General features: G+C 36.4%; 1 protein-coding gene across 3 annotated transcripts in view; it reads left to right on the top strand.

The window, feature by feature from the left end:
* SLK (STE20 like kinase) overlaps positions 1-22776 on the top strand; it is a 48900-nt gene that overhangs the window by 12038 nt on the left and 14086 nt on the right. For 2 of the 3 annotated variants that reach the window (XM_061458826.1, XM_061458828.1), the window contains exons 2-9: positions 9270-9434; positions 11750-11798; positions 12522-12671; positions 16430-16502; positions 16731-16925; positions 17610-17691; positions 18653-18781; positions 20737-22143. In XM_061458826.1, the coding sequence (XP_061314810.1) occupies positions 9270-9434; positions 11750-11798; positions 12522-12671; positions 16430-16502; positions 16731-16925; positions 17610-17691; positions 18653-18781; positions 20737-22143 (2250 nt within the window). The remainder of the gene's footprint in view (positions 1-9269; positions 9435-11749; positions 11799-12521; positions 12672-16429; positions 16503-16730; positions 16926-17609; positions 17692-18652; positions 18782-20736; positions 22144-22776) is intronic. The other variant, XM_061458827.1, reaches the window with a different exon arrangement.

The following is a 22776-nucleotide window of genomic DNA, read 5'->3' as shown; positions in this document are numbered from 1 at the left end:
ATCTCTTACTGATAGAAGCTCACAATTTCGTTAAGCTGCAAAAGTATGAGTAAAGCAACTGTTTTCCCTTTGCATATTGTGTGCATCAAACTCTGGAAAGACAGTCAAAGTATCATGATTTGGTTTTAATAATTTTATCAATTAATGCAGTTATTCCTTTGATCATTTGTGTTTATCACTAGCATATTAAATAAATTCTGAATGAATTGCAGTAAAGTGGCAAACAGCAAGTGCAAAAACTGTATCATAATATGAAAAAGATTATCATCAGCAGCATGCTACCCCTACAAACCAGTTAATGTGAAAGGCAGCATCAGAAGCAACATGTTCCACTACTGTGCTGAATACAAATGAAGTTTACTTACAGAACCCAAGATGCTATTTCTGTGGCAATTGAGTAGCCAGTTTTCAAGGGATACCAAATGTTTATTCAGATGGTGCTTTCCCATTTCTTGAGATGTCATACTTGCAGCACAAAAATAGCTTAGGTCATTATAAACTGTATTTAAGGCAACCTTTCTAACTCACGTGTGGAAAGATTTCACTTTTTTGTGAGTTGGTATGTAGCTTTGGGGTTATTACTTAAGACTCAGAAGAAGACTACTGGCAAGTCAGTGACGCACAAGTGTAAAGTAGCACATACAACATCATAGCGAATTTTGTGATTGATAAAGTTCATTGTAGAACTTACTTGAAAATAACTAGCTTATGTTGAAGAGAGCTGAAAGGCATTGGCATAACTGCACTGATTTCTTTGGTGGTTATTGCTGTCTTTGCAGTTGGTTTCTGTTATATTGTTTTAAAGATGAGTACGTAAGGAGGTAGTAACTTCCCTCTAGAATTCTAAATTTCCCATTCTTTTTAGAATTACCATAAAGAGAATATTAACTGCTTTCTGTAACAATTTTACTTAAAAAACGGGGATAATGTTGGACAGCTTTTTTATGAAAGCTGTCAAAAGCTACTTCCTTTTTTGTTACTTCAGAAATAGGGGAAGTTTCATCTTACAAGACTAGAACATGCATGGAGAAACAGAATATATGCTTTGATAGTTTTGCAAGAACTGTTGCCAGTTTTAATATGTTACTGATGTAGTCATGTTTCATTTCCCACTGTTATAACTGTCTTTTTTGTAAAATACTGAATCCTAAACTGCCTGTGTATCTTACACTTTTCCCTTTAAAATATGAAGTATATTTTATTTATTGTTCATTTTAGCAGGACAGAGAATTAAATGGGCTGGTAATGCTTCATCTTGTTTCATTTGTCTCATTTAATCTTTTTCCTCTGGCTACTTAGGTGTGCTTAATGCAAGTCATGAATGTGGTTCACATTGCAGTATCAAATTATACAGAACTTTTTCCCAAACTGCCCATATTTTTCAGCTAGTAAGATGTATACACTTTAAATGACAGTTTAACTTACATCTGTTACGTCCCATCATCTTCGACAATAAATAAATTGTCCTAGTGTAGGTCTTTAATGCCTTCCTTCTGCTGTATGAAATGTAGAGCTTTTAATACTATTCTTTACTTTTTTGACACCAAGATTTTTTTTGTTTTAATTTAATGGCTGTGCCACATTTCATCTCTATGACTATGTAGTTTCCCTAGTAACGTGTCAGAAGGCCTTTGTTGAAGGGTTCTTGAACTTCAAAGTAGTTGTCATTTTTGTTGTTTATTATTTTGTTGACTTGTTCATTTCCAGTTGGGAAAGGCAGAATTTTCTATGCTCAAGTCAGATATGTGCTTCTTTGTTGTTGTTCTTTTGTTACATATGAATAGCTGTGCTGGCTCAGCGAACAGCTGTAGCCATCTTACAGCTGAGCTGGCTAAAGGCTCTGGGCAGAGCAGATCCCAGTTTTGTTTTGTAACCTGACTCCAAGGAGCAGCGAAAGGAGGAACTGTGGGTTGACCTAGCCAATTTATTAAGAAACAGTAAAAAAAATCTAGTGTGATCTATGTACATCTGTGACTGTACACTATAAAGTTCTAGTAAGCAAGATGACAGGAAGCTAAAACAGTCCGTGGTATATCTGCAGAAAGCTAGAGTTAGCTTTTACAACTCCAAATGTCTCCTTAGGGAAAGATGTTAGCAGGAGTAAGCACTGGCTCTTAGATCTCAAGTGAAATAAAGCATTCTTAGAGATATTAAATAACTAGAAGCTAGATTATAATGTAGAATCGTCTCAAGTAAAGGTATCAGAGGATTCTTAAGTCCTGTATTCACACAAATTGTAAAGTTACCAAGAGCAAATAGAATTTTCAATTTTCAACTTGGCAGCATAGTAATTTTCAGGAAAAAAGAAAAAATTAGGCATTTGGAGACCTTCAGTTCTCACTTGTTGGTTGTCTTGAAATTGTAGTGTACAGCTAGAATTAGCAATTGTTTGATTAAAACCTATTTCTTGAGATCATTATTTCTTGGAAGCATTAGTTTACGTCATCTGGAATAAAGGTGTGTTTATTGCTGGAATAAAGACTTAACTTTAAGATGAAGTGACCAAAATAAATTTGTAAATTAAGAAGTAAACATTGTTTTCTTTTTTCTAATGACACAATACTGAATAAATAACTGCAGGGTATCTGTAATCCAAGATGAGGATACACTGGGCTACTGTCTCTCCTGAGAAGTTGCAAGTCAGTTTGGGGCTGACATTGTCTGATGCTGGGTGAAAAGGAGAAAACCTCTGCCAGCAACTGTTAGTGTCCTCTGCAGATAAAAGATACTGGCAAAGCAGCTTAGCACTGCAGGGATAAATCTTAATTTGTCACACCTCCCCCTTCTCAAGTATAGGAGTTAATTGTAATGCAGAATGGTGTATTTTAATGCTGCTTTTGCAAATGGTATGTACAGTTGTTATAACTGAACTTGGGGAAAAAATTATCAGTCCTTTGGTCTTACACCTGTAACACCACTTATTGTTTTAGTTACAAACATTCCCCCTATATTACCAGCTGTTTTTCCCTTTTGCTTTTATGTGAGCTATCACACAACAGGAGAAAGGAAAATGATGTGTCATTATAAAACCACATGGCATATTTTGGATATTTTCTTGCCAACATTTAGTAATCTTTTCTTCTTATTTTTTGTTCTGTTTTTTTTTAATGGGTTTGCTTAAATTAGAAGAAAGATGCTGAAATCTGATATAATATCCTCTGCTAAGTTTCCTCTGAAGGACTGTTTTAGTTACTTTGCATATACTGGCCAGCTCAGCCATGATAATGTTCAAATATGTATATAAATATTCCTGGCACAACACATGAATCGGGTTGGGAACTCTGGTTAACTGGTTTACAGAATACCACAGAAGTAATGAAAATATGTGAAGGGAATCGTGAGGTTAAACATGAAAATTATATTCCCTACCACTCCCCAGAATAACTTCTGGAATCCTCAGAAACCAACTGTGGCGGAAACAGAAGAACCACAATATGTTTGAAGTACAAGGATGATGTTAAAAGAGTGAAATTGTCATGGAAACTGCTCCAAAACTAGTATAGCCACAGGGGCAGCACCAGACCACAGGATCGTAAAGACCTGCTTCAGTAGTCTGGGTTGAACCCTGGGTTCCACTTTACTAGTATTTGCTTGTAGAAAGTAGAGGCACTTTTATCTACGGTTCTGTTTCAATATGGTTTTCCAAGCATTAAATGTTTCTTAAGTAGAAGAAACTGTATAATAGGTAGTTATGATACATTGTTCAGACAGGAAGATTTCTGGCTGATAGCTGTATTCTAAGCATGTATCATCTTTGGTAGATACATTCCTGTCATTATCTTTTGAATAGTTCTTTTGTAACACTCACTTCAACAAGTTTTAGCAGGTATAGCTGCAGTTATTCGGTTTTTAATTCCTTGGACCAACCATATCTATAATTAAAAAAATTAAATTCTCTATAGTTTTGTTTTTTTTTTTTTTTTACTACCACATTTTCAAGTGTGTAGATAGGACTGGTGCACTGCTTATGACTGGCTCATTGTAATTTCCAGATCTGTGGAGGCTGTCATCTCCTTCACTGGCCTAATGTGATTTATTGTAAAAGTCGTGGCTTAATATTGCAGAGGTTCCTATTTGCTTTTGAATTCAAACTTTTAATTATATTTATCAACAGACAGTGTTAGAATACATGCTTTCTTTTATTGGATTAATTAGATTCTTTTTCTGAAATTCACTATTAAAGAACACCTTCCTGTGTTTTGAAAAGAAGTTTGTATACTTGATACTGGACAATCATGCAGGTTTGGTTTTGGGGGGTTTCGGGTTTTTTTTAGCTTCAAAATGCACAGGCCAATATTAAATATGGTATAGTAAACTTACACAAAGCCAAGTGCAGTTTACTTTTTCCAGTAGGCCACGCTAGTACTTACAGATTTATTAGATCAGGCTGTTAAAATCTGAAATTTGTCTGTTTTTTTTTCCTTGTTTCATATGTTTAAGAAAACCGGAGATCCACTGCTTTTTGACAGCTCTGAGAAGCAGCTTTTGCCTTTGCCTTTTCAGTACCGATTACTTACACATCATCAGAAAGTATACGGATCTAGATCTGGCAGTCACAGGTTTACACAAAGTGCAGCTTTTTACCTGCAAAAACATCATTTGTTGAGAAGGGATTTGGGTATTTTTCACTTTTTGATGGTCTATGATTATAAGTGCAGTTTAGTTGAGAAGAGTGAGTCAGAAAGGAAGAGCTGCTTAATTGATTTGTTTTGCTGCCTGCAGAACATGCCATGTGGTTACGTAAGATCTCAAAAGAGATCAGGCTTCAGCAAGAAAGGTGAAGAGCAATTTTCTACCTCCTATCTCAGCTTTGTTTCCAGTTGGCTGAACAATAGATGGAGGATGCACTTAACTGTTCAATTGTAAATGGTGGTTAATTTTTAGATGTCTACATGCTGCACTGCACGGTTGGGAAGGAAACATTTGCTGGTGATAGGAAACTAAAACGGCTCCTCACAACCTAGGCTGAAAATTCATATTGCCTATCTAAAGATGAGAGACTACAAGTTATCTCCAAGCTGTAATCCTATTACTCTGGAGCAGTGGCTCTGCTCTCCCTGCCTTCCCATGGCTGGGAATATGCAGCTTCTTGGCTGGGTGCCCAGGCAGTAAACCTGCCTTTTAATATTCTGTTATCAGCCTCTTCACAAAGCTTCTGGCTCTGGAACTTGTATGTGGTTATATGATACTGTATTAAACCCCAGCACTGATAGGGAGGAGTTGCTAATTTCACATGCTCACGGATCCTAGTCTTGTGTAGGATGGTTATTCTTCTTTCTTGTACTGATACGTTTTCAAATTTTTATGGTTTTGTGCATTAGGTATTGCCATTTTAGTGTGAGGGATTTAGGTTCACAGAAGAAAAACAGTCTGCAAGTTTTAATTTACAAGATCATATTTATTCTATGCAAAACTGCAGCCCATCTTTCTAAAAGGACTTTATCTTGGGAGAATAAGAGTATCTGTGTTTTCTACTAATGAGACTATGCCATCCATTGCTAGAACCATGCTGTAACATACAGTTTGCTATTCAGTTGTGCATGCTGTCTCTCTGTAAGTTAACATTTCTGCAGTAACCTTAAATATATAATGCAAATAGAAGTTTTGGTGGAAGGATTACCATATTTGTTGTTGCATATAAAAGTTAATAATAGCTATGTCATATTCCATTAGTCAGGTCTTGGGGGAATGAGTTACTCCAGTTTTCAGCAACTATGTATAAATCTTTTTAAAAGATCAAATTTTGCTAATGCAGAGAAGGAAAAGCTTAGTCCCCCTTTCTTTCCTGTTTCTACATAAGGCAGGATTGAACATTGAAGGTGCCAGTTTGGATTTCTTAGTTTAGGACTGAAGCTTAAATGACATGTCACGGAAGCAGAATCAAATGTATTTAAGCAAGGCATTTGGAATAACTTGAATTGGTAGTTGAAAGCTGAAATATAGGAAGAAACTACTGGGTTCCTGATACAGGACATACTTTGAAAGAGCAGAACCTCTGAGTAGCATAAGTTTTTATTTGTCTTTAAATGTTCATGTACCCAAATGCAAAATGAGTATATGCAAATCAAGACTGCATCTACACAGTCATTGTTGCTCCTGCCCTGACCTTTGGAGAATGTTATGTGGCAGAAGAAGGACTTCAGCCAAAGTCTAGAAAAAACAAACATGCCCACGAAAAGCTGTAAATGCTTTTTGTTCCTCTTAATCCAGAGGGTTTTTTTTGTTTTTTTTTCATACGATATAGTGCTGCATAAATCCTGTGCATGAGCAGTAAAAAACCTCTCCTACCAATTCAGAAGAGCATATTTCTTACATACTTCTTACAGTAAGCTGCGTAGATAGTATTTATTAGAGTGCACTGCTGGGTGGAGATGGGTAATGTCTTATTCAAAAAGAACTTTAAAAATCATGTTTAAAATATATAAAGATTTTTTATTATTATTATTTTCAGGTGTAATTTGATGCATGCTTAAAATGTTTGGTCAGGCCTCAGAAATACCCAGTGGAAATATTCTACTTATAAAGCTTTTTTCTTTTGCGATCTTAAAAAAAAGTCTGGATCTAGACCTACAAAATTTTACTATCTCAAGTCGGAACAAAGGCAAACATTTGTTTTGTTTATAATTGTTAAGATATCCATAAAGATAATCATACCAACTCTGTAATCACTTCTGGTTTGTAAATGAAGTGTTTTAATAGAGCTACCACAAGGAGAAAATAAAAGAAGCTTGCGCAAAGCAGATTTCTAGTTACTTCAAGCAAAAGGATCTGGGAAAAATCAAGATACAAAGTACTCTGTCAATAGGAAAAAAAAACCAAAATATGCTGTAAATGCAACAAACTACCTAGCAAGTAGTTTACCAATGCTTCTTTCTGTCAGGTGAAGCTGAATGTGAAAAACAGTAAGATCTGTTACTGTCACCTGGCATAGACTTTAAAAATAGTTTTATTTAAACAAAGTATTACTACCATTATATGGTTTACATGTAAATATGTGTAAAGATTAATTTCGGATTTTTTCCCCTCTAAGTGTCCTTCTAAGGTACAGTGGAGTGTGTGGCTGTAAAAATGTGACTTTTCACTTAATATTTGAGTTGCCTAGAAAGGTATTTTAACAACCATTTTCTGTACATGTAAAGCTACCAAGTCTAATTCTCTTGTGGAACCAGACGTGTTTTACCTTTCATGTTTAATTTACAGTGCAGCTCTGGAATAGGAAGGTTGGTCTTACATTCTTGCTACAAGGCATGAAACCAAAACAAATTAAGTTTGTGTTGTGAAGCAGACTTTTTTCTTATTAGGATGTGTGTTGGATTAGAATGTTTGATTATTAGAATATGTGCTGGAAAACAACAGACTATTATTGTTTTCAAACAATAATATTACATGGATCCTGTACCTCTGTTGTTAAAAATGAGAGGGCAAATATTGAGGTTGAGAAGATGGTTGTTTGTTTTTTTTTTTGTTTTGGAAAGAATATCAAGATAAAAATGAATGTTACAGAAAACATTTACCCTCAGCATATGATGAATCAGCCAGGACTATACTTATAACTGGTACTGTTGCTTTACTGAATGTTATCATAACTGTTTATCTTAAATCTTTTATTCTCTTTTGCCACATTCAGGAAATTATTTATGGCTGTGAAAGTAATAAAGTATAGATCTTGGAAGTCATTCAGAAGAATTCTTACTTGCTGTCTGTCATCGGCTTTAGTCTGATAATGAGATTAAGTGACAAAAGTCAGGTTTGGGGATTCTTGCTGTGTCCTGTCCTGGATTCATCTCAACTAGGTTTGCCCCGTGGGTTGCACCAGCAGTCCCAGCAGAGAGACAGGATGAGCCAGCTTTTGATGCTTTACATCAGGAGTCAGAATTGCCCCTGCAGGTTCTTGTCTCTTGCTGCTTTGGAGAGAGCATATGTCCCTACTTCTCACTGAATTTAATTTGAATGTCAAAAGCTAGGTGAAGTAAATCCAGGCCTTTTCTTCCAGGTCTTTATAAATGGTGAAGTCAGCCTCAGTCTTACAACTTCATTAATTCAGAGGCAAAAGGTGACCACTTTTCAGACTGGAATTGCTTTGACAAACTAATGTTTTTATGATGGCTTGAGAAAAATACACTTTCTTGTTTAAAGTTTACTTAATTCCAAGTTGTTACAGTATTCCTTCAAGCATAACTTGCAGTAAAATTATTAGAAAGTGTGTATAATTTTGTGTGTGTATGTACACATACAGGCTAGGTGTTTGATATTTGCTTTATGGCCCACATATTTAAAAGGAAAACATAATCTCACCTTGCCTAGTTTTGCTGGATTAGTGTCTCAGCAATATTCTGTGAGTAAGTCTTCAGAGCAACCGGTTTCTGAATTTTTTGCTATTTAAATAATAGTCACCCTAGTTGTTTGTGTGTTCTTAGGTTTAAAAAAAGCCAAGACTATTTAAATGCATAGTAGAAATGCCTGGGTTTGTTTTGTTTAGCTTGGATTTTTTATCCCCTTGGGTACCTGTTTTGTTTTCCTCCTGCCTCTTACTTGTTCTCCCATTGAATTTATCACTACACAAGTTCTAGTTCTCCCAAGTCCTGACGTGCGGAGTAATAGAGGCAGGCAGCATTTTCAGTGTGGCTAACTTCAATGAGTAGCCATCTGTGGAAGTCCTTCTGAACTTCTGAAGCAAAGAGAGCAAAATGCCCAGACAAGTTAATGATGGCTTGGCAGCTTTGTAATGTGGGAGCTTGAATACAGCCCCTGGATGAAGAGCCTAACCTACTGATTACTGGTAGAGGAGCTGCATTTCTCTGTGGCTTTGCGAACAGCTGTGCTGCCCCAGCGTGGGGATCCTCAGAAGGGCAAGAATGTGCACTCAGAAATGAGAGAGAGGGTGGTAGGATAGATGCTTCATGCTCTTGCCAAGTATTAATAGGTAGTTTTTTGAGGAGCAACACAAAACTTTTATCTTTAGAGTACAAAATAGTAACAACCCTCAGCTGTTAACTGCGTGATGGTTTGAGGAATGTGATGAGAATTATTTTTATATTCCTGGCTCTCATTGTTTCTTGACCATGAGAAAAGTTACTAAACCTCTTTTCTGCTAGACTTTATCTAGTCTTTAATATGCAGGTCTTCTCTTTTTGTAGAGAATCAAACTAAAGGTAGGAAAGCAGTACAGAACTATCCAGAGAGGGGTTTTTGTTGTTTATTTTTGGTTTATTCCTGCTGACAGTTATCTGGTGAAATTCACACGTGTACATTTGCTGTGACTTTTGTAGGCTCAGAACAAAGAAACGAAAGTTCTGGCTGCTGCGAAGGTGATTGATACTAAATCAGAAGAAGAACTTGAAGATTACATGGTTGAGATTGATATATTAGCATCCTGCGATCATCCTAATATTGTTAAGCTCCTAGATGCTTTCTACTATGAAAACAATCTGTGGGTAGGTATTATTTCTTCTATTTACTTACTTCAAAAGTAAATTCTACAAAAGTAAAAAGCATATTTTTCTTCATTTAAAGATCATTTGTCCATCACATCTTTTTTGGGTTGTCGCTGTTGGGATAACTGTTCAGCTTCAAAACAAATTTATAAATCATGGGTATGACTTCTAGGAAATTGTCAAATTGAGCTACACTGAGTCATTTGGTCAGGAGTTTGAATCTACAGTTTGGAAGTTTGTGCATTTTGGTATGTGGAGAGAGTTCTTAATGCTTATTTGTAGCGGCAGGACTCAGATTGTAATTACATGAGCACAATTTAGGGTGAGATTTCAGAATCTGCAGCTGAAAAATAAATAATATGCTGAAAAGGTCAGCCTGTGAAGTAGGTATTTTAGAATGAGCCTATTGATACTTCCAGGAAGGACAGTTTACTAAGACTTGGATCATAATTAATTTACTTAAAACCTTTATATCTAGTAGGGAGCATACATATGATTATACATCACTTTTCTGCTGTATCTTATGCATTGAACAGCTTTAAGTATGAAAATACAATTTTTTTTCTTCCAGGCAATGCAGTGTAATATTTCAAGTGCTTTTGGAACTGTACAGAGAATACATGGGTTTTTTTAAGAGTTTATAATTTGAAAAGATACCTAAAACAAGTAAATCTCCTTCGAGTCTTACAAACATGCATTATCCTTTAAGCACAAAAATATTAGAAGTGTAATAGCATGTTTCCTGATGTAGATTTATTTTGATAAGCTTTGTGAAAACCTTGTGTGATCTGAGTGCAGAGTAATTCAGATTGTGTATAATGATACTGTATAAAACAGTGGATTACTGAAAAGATTCCCATGCATATAGGTCAGCATGAAAGCGGGTGGGCATAGGGGCAGAATATGAAACTGAGTTGATAGGCTTCACTAGCAGAATAAAGGTAGAAGAGGAGTAAATAGTTTGAAATTAAAATTGTAGCTATATAGTTACAGTGAGGTGCAGAGACAAGGAAGGGCCAAAGGTAAGGCTATAATGATGTGGTAAGTAAACGGAATTTAGTGGAGGAAAAAAGAAAAGAATGATAGTTGGCAAAAGAATATGCTTTTGCTTTCCAGTTTTAGAAACAATTTCTGTACCATGGAGACCTTTGTCAGGTTGTCAAACCAAACAGCAGATTTTAGAGAGAGAAATTCTGTATTTACAAATTCCTACACTTAAACTACTTGGCAGTAAGTATGTAGAAGCATGAAAATGGAATAATGGTTTAAGGGATTTACGAAGTGTTGCATTATGTATTTGTTAGTACCATTGTAAGGATTAATTATAATACCAATTTGAAGTAATATTTAATATAGGTGGTGTATATATAGAGAAAAAGCATTATGGTACAAGGTAAAAGGTATAATTTGAGTTTTCCTCTTTTATGGGAAAGTTTTCCTGCTTTTAAAAGTACTCTAAATGAAAAAGTTAATGTATTTCCCAGAATATTGACCATTAGGATTCTGACAAGGAATACTCATTAGCTGTTGGACTGAAAAGTGTCTTTGAATGCTTAAAGTTCAATTTAAAGAAGAAAAAACACATAAGGGTGTCAGTCCTGGATGACCTTTCCTCTTTCTTGCTCTCCTCATTCTCTTTGTGTACTTTTTTCTCCTTTGTCTATGTTCTTTCTGTCCTACATGTCAGCATAGTTTGTGCCCCAAAATAGTTGCAGTTTATTTTTGTTTCAAATGGAAACTGAAAACTGAAGATGGAGTTCTAGTATTATTAGATATTGTAGGCATCAATGAAAATGGAGGAAGATTCATGTAAGCGTCTGAATGTAACCATTTTCTGTTAACTTTTAAGAGTATTTTTCCCTATTTTCATCTCATTTGAAAAAATACAGGTGATATCTGCTACTGGGAAATCATACGGCTCTTGTTCTTGACCTTCAGTCAGATTATAATACAGAAATACAGTTGAATAATTAAGAACTGAGTTTGTAGGGATTGTGTAAATCACATTAAAGTGAGTCAGGTAGAAGCTGACTGTTTTATTATAAATTTTATTATGGAATTTTATATTTTGATTAAAACTTTTGTCTGAGCATCCTCAAGCATTTTTCAAATCATTTGCTTGAGCAACATAAGCCCTACTTTTAGCTGGGTAACAGTTACTATTGGGTAACCAATATTTTGCTGAGGTTAGGTAAATAATTTGTAAAGGCCAAATAGTCTGAAATTCTGGTCTTCCAGTAATGCTCCCATAATCAAGGTTCAGCTCAGCAGAACTATTTAATTTGTAATTTGTGTATTCTTTTGTTTGTATACAGATCCTGATCGAATTTTGTGCAGGTGGAGCAGTAGATGCAGTAATGTTGGGTAAATAAGTTGTTTCAAATAATAAACTTCATAACATCTTAAAATTATAATATATATTGTAAGACTTGTTTCATATGTATATTGTTTTGAAATGCAAATATTTATGTAATTGGTGTGCTCTGTGTCGAATGTCGGGGGTTTTAAATTAGGATTTACACCTCTCTCTGTGGACATTATAGTTAAATTAATTTTCTCTCATCTTTAAAGTATTCATTTACATTTCAAAACACATTTTTGTCTTGACCCTTTAATGAATGTGATGAGTTGTCCTCATATGCTTATTGAGCTCTCTGTTGTGAGCCCTTTTCAGGACCTCATTCTTTCCCTGCCATCTTCCAAATTACATTATGATATTTTTTGCACATTGCATAAACCTTAAAGTTAGATTTTTCTGTGTTTATTCCTCAATTAGGTGAATGTAATGAGTAAAGGATCTAGTCTTTAACATTTCTGTGTACCACACAAAAGAACCAGTCTCTAAACTATATAGCCTTTTCGCAGTTCAGATAGGTAGGTATGCCACGTTCATAATGAGGAGGGGTTTGGGTACAAGGGATGACATTATTAATGAAAGGAGCAAGTATGTTAAGGTAGAAATTTTTATGACATATGATATTAAGGATCTGTCAGATTAATTAATTTTCACAGATACTTCTATACAGCTTGCTATGAACACATAAAACACAAAAATGTTGTGCTTATTTCTGTCTCTTTCTCCTGTAGAGCTTGAAAGGCCATTAACAGAGCCGCAGATCAAAGTGGTGTGCAGGCAGACACTGGAAGCATTGAACTACTTGCATGAAAATAAGATCATCCACAGAGATCTAAAAGCTGGCAATATTCTTTTCACATTAGATGGAGACATTAAACTAGGTAAACATCCTGCATATAAAAGTCTTTCCCAGAACTTCGCATGGTCTTATAATTGTATTTTCCTTCGGCTGTAGCTTGGCAGAATTCAGTATTTATCTATTTAAATATCAGTCTAATAAGGAGAGTGTTTTCGGATGCAAGGTTCGCTACAAAAAAAAAGTAAAGCTTGAGTAAATGCCATAACCATACTTGACATATCTTTCAGATTTAAAAATCAGCAGGGGTAGGACTCATACCAATATCTGTACTAAGCTGGCTAAAGTCAGACACAGGCCCAACTGTTTCTTAGTATGTGTTCTTAATTGTATTTATCTTTACTGTGGTAACATCAGAACTTCCCTTTGAAGTCGCTAGTTTAGAAAATGAACATCGCTCAGTATCACCAAAACCCAGTACCTAGTACTGTTATCTCTTCTATTATTGAGAAAGAAGTAATAATCTTATGTACTCAATTTAGGCTTTTTCATGCCTTTCTTAATTGTTCATTGCACTGAAATTAAGATAAAACAGTCTGGAAGAAAATTGATACATGCTTACTATTATTGATTTTTTTATATATATATATATATATTTTACCTGAATTTAAGCATTCATTCATGTTTTCCTTCTGATGTGGTAGGGAATCCATGAGGATTCCTCCATGAAGAACTGACAAAGGACTATTGCTGTTGAATAGCACCCCTTCAGCCAGCCAGGAAGTCATAGGAACTGTCTACATTCACTTTGTTAGGGCTTCATCAGGGGCAAACGTGCATAAGCTGTCAGCCTTTACAGTGGCTTTACCACTGTCATAATTCCTTGACATAGCAGCTTGCGTTCAGGTTTCAGACATGTTTCTCTACATGTTTAGCTGTGTTTATTTGGATACAAGTTACACAGAGGGTAAAGTCAAAGAGAATCAGAAGATCACGGTGAAGTGGGGCTCTACATTTCCCAGCCTTGCTGCATACATTCCTTTTAAGTGTAAGCAAGATGTGTCCAAATTCATAAATATAACTGCTGCGTAACTTGTATTGATCACAGTCTCTCTGTGGGGTATAGTGCATCATCTCTCTTAAGAAGTTCAGAATATTTAAGAACCTGCTTTTGCTACATTGATCAGTTAAGTGAATCTCTGCAGTTTGCGTGGATTCCCTTGCAGATCATTACTTGTACGTTAATACTTGAATGTACCTTTCTCTTCATCCACAAAGTACATGTAACTTTACAGGTTACAGGTTTTCTTGGAAGCCTGAAAATTTAGTGATGGACTCAGTCTCATAGGCCTTTTTTATAAAAGTGATAGAACCACTATCTTAGTACTACTGTAAAAGAAATCTCAGATCTTAGTAAGAGTCTCATGGTCAGAGAGAGAAACATTTGTTTCTGTGCATTTTATTTGCCTCACATGACTTGGCTCCTCATACAGGCTGGAACTATTTTAAGATTTTGTCAAGCTTGGTTAATGCACAGCACTGTGCAGGCTGTCAGGATACTTCACAGTTCAGATCATGGGGAGATTTCTTTCACACATACATTTAATAACGTATTAGGTTTGTTAATTAAGTTTTCTAAAAAAGGATGTATTTTAGTTTTGGAAAATAAAGCATCCCTTAAATGAGCATTTTACTCCTTATAAACGATTTGTATTTTGATTCTGACACACACAGGAATGGATAATTCCTTCTTTTACAAATACAAATAATATTTATAAAACAAAGGTAGATAAATCTGAACTTGCACAAGTCCATGGGTCCTGACGAGATCCATCTGTGGGTCCTGAAGGAGCTGGCAAATGAAGTTGCGAAGCTGCTGGCCATCGTATTTGAGAAATCATGGCAGTCAGGTGAAGTTCCCGATGACTGGAAAAAGGGAAATGTAACCCCCATTTTCAAGAAGGGGAAAATGGATGACCTGGGGAATTACAGACCAGTCAGTCTCACCTCTGTGCCTGGCAAAATCTTGGAGCAGATTCTCTTGGAAGGCATGCTAAGGCACATGAAAAACAACAAGGTGCTTGGTGACAGCCAGCATGGCTTCACTAAGGGGAAATCCTGCCTGACCAATTTGGTGGCCTTCTATGATGGGGCTACAGAACTGATGGACAGGGGTAGAGCAGTTGATGTCATCTACCTGGACTTGTGTAAAGCGTTCGACACTGTCCCACATGACATCCTTGTCTCTAAATTGGAGTGACATCAATTTGATGGATGGAGCACTTGGAGGATAAAGAACTGGCTGGATGGTCGCACGCAAAGAGTTGTGGTCAATGGCTCAATGTCCGGCTGGAGACCAGTGGTGTCCCTCAGGGATCGGTGTTGGGACTGGTCTTGTTTAACATCTTTGTCAGTGACATGGACAGTGGGATTGAGTGCGCCCTAAGCAAGTTTGCCGATGACACCAAGCTGTGTGGTTCGGTTGATACCCTGGAGGGAAGGAATGGCATCCAGAGGGACCTTGACACGCTTGTGAGGTGGGCTGATGCCAACCTCATGAAGTTTAACCATGCCAAGTGCAAGGTCCTACACCTGGGTCGGAGCAATCCCAGGCACAGCTACAGGTTGGGCAGAGAAGAGATTCAAAGCAGCCCTGCGGAGAAGGACTTGGGGGTGTTGATAGATGAGAAAATGAACATGAGCTGGCAGTGTGCGATTGCAGCCCAGAGAGCCAACCATATCCCTGGCTGAATCAAAAGGAGCATGACCAGCAGGTTGAAGGAGGTGATCCTGCCCCTCTGCTCTGCTCTTGTGAGACCTCACCTGGAGTATTGTGTGCAGTTCTGGTGTCCTCAACATAAAAAGGACATGGAACTGTTGGAACAAGTCCAGAGAAGGGCCACGAGGATGATCAGGCGACTGGAGCACCTCCCGTATGAAGACAGGGACTGTAGTGACAGGACAAGGGGTAATGGGTTAAAACTTAAACAGGGGAAGTTTAGGTTGCTTGTAAGAAGGAAATTCTTTCCTGTGAGGGTGGTGAGGCACTGAAATTTGTTGCCCAGGGAAGTTGTGAATGCTCCATCCCTGGCAGTGTTCAAGACCAGGTTGTACGAGGCCTTGGGTGATATGATTTAGCGTAAGGTGTCCCTGCCCATGGCAGGTGGGTTGGAACTAGATGATCTTAAGGTCCTTTCCAACCCTAATGATTCTATGATTCTCTGAAATTTCCTTCATTGCATTTATTTGTGTAAGGATTTGAGTTTTATTATTTTTGTGTCTGTAGTCCCTCATGGTTTCAGATTTAGCATTTGGACAGATAGCTGTCTTAGGCCTTTTTTCTTCCCCACAGAGTGAAATTAGGCTTCGGAAATGTTGAGTTCATCAAGTAATTTTGTACAGATTGTACAGGGGTTTTGTGCAGATTGAAGACATGTGGCTGTCTTGTCCATTTGCTCTGCTCTCTAGGTCTTCATTAAGAAAGTTACATCTATAGTAAGCATATAACACTTATTTCAAAGTTGTCCTTTTTTTCTAAGTGAGAAACGTAGTGCTTCATAGACAAGTAATATTAATTGCAAAGGCAAAGTTGATTTTTGATTGGATGTTACATCTTATCCCACACAGCTCAACAGTAGCATTACATTTTATTATAGCAATGGAGAATAACATTATCGTTATTATTATTCAATATCTTTTATTAGAAATGCTATGGAATGTTTGCGCTCAATTATCAAAACGTACATTTTTGCTCTGAAACATAAAATGTTAAAAAAATAGTTGTAAAACATAAAAATATATTTTCCACCACCCATTTAATAGCATTTTACTGTTTGCTTTAAGCGGATTTTGGAGTATCGGCTAAAAACACAAGAACAGTACAAAGAAGAGATTCTTTTATTGGTACACCATATTGGTAAGTGCGTTGTTTTGCTGACTTTGAAGTACTAATATCTTAGTATTTCCTTTGCTGTTACTACTACAAGCTTCATACAATATTGTGTAAATATATTTAGTGAAAATAGAATGTGCTTCTTAAAATGTTTCAGTGAATTTATCTATTTAGAACCTTGGTTTGGGGTTTTTTTTCAGAATTGATAAAAAGTGTATTTTCTAATGCAGTATTTCATTACTCTCTTTGCAGGATGGCTCCAGAAGTAGTAATGTGCGAGACCTCTAAAGACAGGCCTTATGATTACAAGGCTGATATTTGGTCTCTTGGCATTACTTTAATAGAAATGGCTCAAATAGAGCCACCTCATCATGAATTAAATCCAATGCGAGTGCTTCTGAAAATAGCAAAATCCGATCCACCTACATTAGCACAGCCTTCAAAATGGTGAGTGTTCTATTTACAACTTTCTCAGCCCAATTTGTAGATTTTGAATACAAGGCATGCTAAGTCGTTTATTTGATTAACTTAATGTTCATGGGCATAGACCTGTTGAACTTTATGGGACTAGCTTAATGCATAAAGTCAGGTACTTATTCTGTCAATGTTTGTACATGTATGTATACAAATTGTATAAGGAGATACGTAGATGGACTGTGGTCTTTTTGTTGTAGTTCTGTATAGAAGCTTTTATTTCTAATATTTGGCAGATTTAGCATTAAAATATGCACAAAATAGCTTTTACAAATGCAGGAAAAGATCTGAAGACCATCTGAAAAACAAGATCAGATGAATGGAGACTAAAGTATTTATTTTTATACTAAGAAAACATTTTTAGAAGCCATATACTATTTGATCATTTTTAATATCTTTATGTGATTCAGTGGTGCAGCAGATGTGTTGTATTATCAATCCAGAGCCAAATGTAAACTCTTCTATCAATGGACAAAACATTTTAAAGATTGTATTTGTGCCACATTGGTCTTTGCATTCGTGTACTACCTTTCTGTTGTCCTAAATCACTAGAAGGACCTGGAGCTGCAGCGTTAGGTGCATGTGAAAGCAAAAGAATATTTCACTGTACCACAAGACAAAAGAAGAACCCCTGCCTGTTTGCTTTTTTTTGTGTAGGTCATCAGATTTTAAAGATTTTCTGAAGAAATGTTTGGAAAAGAATGTAGATGCAAGGTGGAGTGCGACTCAACTTCTGCAGGTAGGGAGAGTTGGATTGTTCAGCACCAGTCTTTGAAAGCAAGGAGATTTTGTACTTTTTTTAAAGCTGAACAGTGTTATACTCTATAAATAATTTCAGGTTAATTGTTCAGACACAATATGGTTTTAAAATTGTTGCATTGATCCTTATTTTGTAAAATTTGATTAAATGATACCAAGTGCAGATCAAATTCGGCATTGACATATTCGTATGTAATTTAATTATTCCGCATAAGTATTTATACTTTGATACTTATAATGGAGGAAGGAGGTATTTACATAAGTAGTCCATTGCTGACAGGTGTTTTAAAAGCTTTAGTCCTCAGCCTTCCTCTGTAATGCTGTCACTGCAGAATAGCTAAGCAGGAATAGATGTGACCAGGTACATTTGATTCTGTCAGCACGAATTTACTTTATCCAGTTTACATCCGGCATATCTTGAATAGATTTAAGCAGCAGGGCCAAGCAGAGAAAGAAGATTCAGACAATGGGAGAAGAACAAGTAGCTGTTTCGTCTTAAAGAAAAATACTGAATTCTATTTTTTGAGAGGAAAAATTGTTCTAAAAACAAAGCAGAATATTTCTAGATAAAGCTTATCAGGAAATAATTTAACTCTGGAACAGAAAAGAAATGAAACTTGTTTCCAGGAAAAATAAGCTTTTAAAAAATCTTTCTACTTCTATTCTTGGGATTGTGAAGCAGGTCAGTACAAATGAATTATCTGTATTTTTAGCAAGTTTGTTAGACTTACACGGTATATTTGAATACAAATGTTTTGATTTTAAAACTTCTGCAGAAAAAATACATCAGGACAGTTATGATTAATGCTAACTCTGAACCTTCCAGTTTGAAGGAAACAAAGTAACGTCTCTCTGAAGTAATCTTTCTTTCAAGTTGCAATTTTCCCCTGTTTACAATGAAGTCAGCATGTAATATTATTCTTATTTTTTATTTTCACAAGCATCCATTTGTTACTGTTACTTCAAATAAACCAATAAGAGAACTGATTGCAGAAGCTAAGGCTGAAGTTACAGAAGAAGTCGAAGATGGTAAAGATGAGGATGAAGAAGAAGAAACAGAAAATTCTCTGGTCAGTTAAAAATTTACTTTTTTAAATATGCAACTATTTTCAATCACTGGTTTCCAATGCAGAGCTCAGTTTCTGATGTACTACCCAACTTTTGCATCAGGTCTTTTAAGAATAACAACATAAACATACTCAACCTTACTATAAAGTAAGTAATTGGCATTTTCAAAATTACCATGTTCTTAAACTCCTTAGGAACTAATAATAAAGAATATTTGCTAATAAAGACTGTTATCTTCACTTATTTTTACATGTGTATGTAGTATAGAATTTTAAAACTCAGATACTGAGTTTTATGTAAATGGTTTTAAGTCAAAATGACTAGATGAAAAGATAAACATGTATTTGTATTCCATAAGAAGCTTAAAACATTAAGGTGGGTATGCGACTGTTATGCTATAAACTGTCAAAGAAAAGAAAAAAAAAGCAAAAGCCTCATATTTTACCAAGGTGTGATTGCATTTATGAATGTATTTCTAAAGATTCTTAAAACACAAATTCAGTTCCTCAAAGGGCAAAGCCATGAAGTTCAGTGGTAGGGCAGCAGGTTTCAGAGTATGCAGGTACTGTGCTTTCTGACTTAACTGGCTCAAGCACTATAAACATGGACCGTGACCAGTGCCACCACTAGCTGCAATTACCTGCAATGGTAAAGGAGCCAAATGCATGTGCACAAGAACCACGCCTCCATTTCCTTCTTGCCTCTCACCACACTAGTCACATCTCCTGGCTGCTTTCCGGGTCCACCCCAACAGGTCTCCAAGCATTCATTCCCACCAGCTTCCTCCATGACTTATTTTCTATTTCCTAAGGCATTACCCACCTGCTGATTAGCTGCTAAGCCATCAGTTCCCAGGAGGGCTGGGAATGTTGTCCACCCTGTGACTCAATGAAGTGTCTCAACACAATCAGCAGTTTAGGAAACTGTGAGGTAGATGCATTTATGTTATTTACTTGTGGTAGTTTTAAAATCTGCTTCAAGATCAGCACTAAGCTTCTAGAACAATCACATGAAATCTTTGAAATGTGCTTTTCAATTCAAAGGAATTGGGTTTTGTTTGCTGCAGAAAACCCTAAAGTAGGAAAAGCACAATGAAACTCATGCTTGTTACAATAGCTAACCCAGTATGTTCCCAATGGCAAGTCAGAAGGCTGATCTGCAAATTACAGGGTTTTAACAGTAAATATAGACAGAGAGATACTGCAATCACTTTGAAGAGTGAAAGGGCAATTATGGTTAAAATGGTACTTTATTAGTATATTCTTTTGTAGATCTGTGTGCAATCTGATAACATTCACTTGTGTTCTAGAAGCAGCAATTTCTACAGTGATGTAACTGTTTCTATTCTAGTTTCATATTGCCACTTAATCAGATCTTCTGGAGGTTTTCACTGTTTCAATGGAGTTTCACAGTGATTAAAAAACAGATAAAATTTCAGGCATTCTTAACACAGAGCACAAGGAAAGATACTCTTTTTTGATGAGGAAGGTCTTTAATCTTGCATTTCATCAGTGCTGCACTAACTAAAGCTACACACACAGCTTCTTCCTAATCAAACTGGCACAGACACGTGACTTTCAAATCCAATTGTGGCTGGGACTATAGGGGAACTGAACCAGGTAAAAATAAGCAGCGTGATAGCGTGATTGGAAAAAGGCTCTTGAAGATCCTGTTAAGAGTGAGACACATGGCTGGCCATGGTCCCTTCCCTTCAATCCAGTATATTTTAATAAATTATGAGAGATGGAGGGTTGTTCTTGTGCAGTTGTTCTGATCGGAGCCTCTCTGCAGTGCATGCTCTTGTTCTGTGGTAATACCAAGTGAAGTGCTCCGAAATTATGAAATTCCTATAACTCTGCCTGTAAATACAGTATCTCTATTCAGCTATTCTTCAATAGAACTGTGCTTTAATTATCTTAGAAAATCATTAAATATTCTTTTTGCTTCAATTTTTTAGCAGTTACCTGCAGAGAAGCGTGCCTCCTCTGACCTTAGTATTGCCAGCTCTGAAGAGGATAAACTTTCACAGAATGCCTCTGTTCTGGAATCTCTTTCTGAGAAAACAGAAAGTAATGCAATTGAGGACAAAGCCAGCATGATATTTCCAGATGGCAAAACAACTGGAGATGAACCTGAGGACATTAGGAAAATGGCCGATAACATACATGATACTACTGTTGGTGATAGGAAAGTGCAGAATGGATCTGTGCCAACTGGTGAGGGTGAGCAAGGCAAAATAGTGCTAGCTGGAAAGAGTACAGAAAGCCTGGAAAAACAACATGAAGATACAGAACCCCAGAAAGGAGGAGAAGAACTTGATGTAGTAACAAAATCAGAAATAAAGGATGAACCCCACCTAAAAAAAGAGAAGGAAAATGGCATGGTAAATGAACAAACAGAAGATAATAAGCTAAAAATAGTACCTGCAACTGAAAATAACATGGAAAATGAAGAAGACATTTCTGATGAAACTGGTGAAAAAGAAGAGAAAGAGAACAGAACAGATCTCTCTGAAAGTAAGGAAGAAAAGGTCCCTGCAGAAAATGCTGCAGAGCAAAAGGAAGATAAAGGTGAAGCTCATAAAGAGGCTGTAAGAGACACCACTACAGAAACTCTACCTAATGCTGCAGATGAAGTGGCTGATGAAGAAAAGGAACTAATAAAGCAGGGAATTGACAACATTAAGGAGATAGGTGGTGTTGCTGAAATACAGATCAGTGATGGGGATAAAATACCTGAGCCGGAGGATAAGCCAGTGGAAAGTCAGGCTAAGCAGGTCCATGAGATAATCAGCTCTGAAGAAACTGTATCAGAAAGCCAAGATAAAGTGATCAAAGTAGACAAGAAACTGTCAGAAAGTGAAAATGAGAATATTAGTAATATAAGCAGCATGGAGATCAAAGACTCAGGGGAAGACGATGTAGACCACAGCGCAATACAGAGCAAGCCTGAGGATACGTCTGCTAAAATGGAGGATAAACTGACTGATATGAACCAGAATTCGGAAGAGAGCAGACCTGAGAATATCCAGCAAAACAATATTCAGATAGACAAAGAGCATTCGGAAGTTACTTCTGATGAAATAGTGAAGAATAAGCTTCAAGATACTGTCAATGAACAAGCTGATGATTCTGAAGTCACTCCAGTCCCCAGTATTAGTATTAGCACTGAAGAAAAAGAGAAGGTCAAAACAGATAATCAAGACAGTACGGAAACGTTACAACAGCTAGAATCAGAGAATATGAAGGAAAATGATGCAGATTCCGGCACTGGTTCTACGGCTGATAACAGCAGCATTGATTTGAACTTGTCAATTTCTAGTTTCCTTAGTAAAAACAAAGAGACAGGATCAATATCTTTACAGGTAAGTGCAATCAATCATATAATTTTTAACATAAAATTCTATGTGATTGTGACCCTAAAATTGTCTCCAAGTTTGACCTTTGGAACAAACACAATTACTGAGCAAGAAACTAGTATGACAAATAAATGCAAAACTTTATAGAAACCGAAGTATTCTAAATGGTGCACTCTAACCATGTCTGGATTGTGTGCTGTTATGCAGCAAAGCTAGAAGCTACAGAGCTGCTAAGGATTTAATTATTTTAATGCATAATTGTAGTTTAAAAATGTGGACTAATGAATAACAGGAGGCTTAACTGTTAAAGGTGGAGATTTATGAATGGCTCTAGTTCAGAGCTGGTATTCCAGGTGATTAGTTCAGTGCCTTACTTTTGCACGGAATCTGTTTTTAACTGGACAAATCTCTGATAACATCTCATCTTACACTGAATTCCTGTCACTTCCTTCTTCTGTCTCTCTGTTTAGATTTAAAAGATCTAAGGCAAACAGTCTTTCAGGTTTGTTTATTCCAAACACAGTACTCCTGTGGTTGTACTACATCAATACCACTATGTCAGTATGAATGAGCTTATTCAGAGGGAGCACCTTTCATGTTATGAACTTTATTTATATCTTTATACTAATATGATTACAG

This window comes from Pezoporus flaviventris, unplaced genomic scaffold (genome assembly GCF_033815535.1).
Source record: "Pezoporus flaviventris isolate CSIRO_AGI_PZ_B2104156 unplaced genomic scaffold, CSIRO_AGI_Pfla_v1 ptg000029l, whole genome shotgun sequence".
In the NCBI taxonomy this organism is placed as follows: Eukaryota; Metazoa; Chordata; class Aves; order Psittaciformes; family Psittacidae; genus Pezoporus; species Pezoporus flaviventris.
Note: the sequence above shows the minus strand (reverse complement) of the source record. Positions and strands in the feature narration are given on the sequence as shown.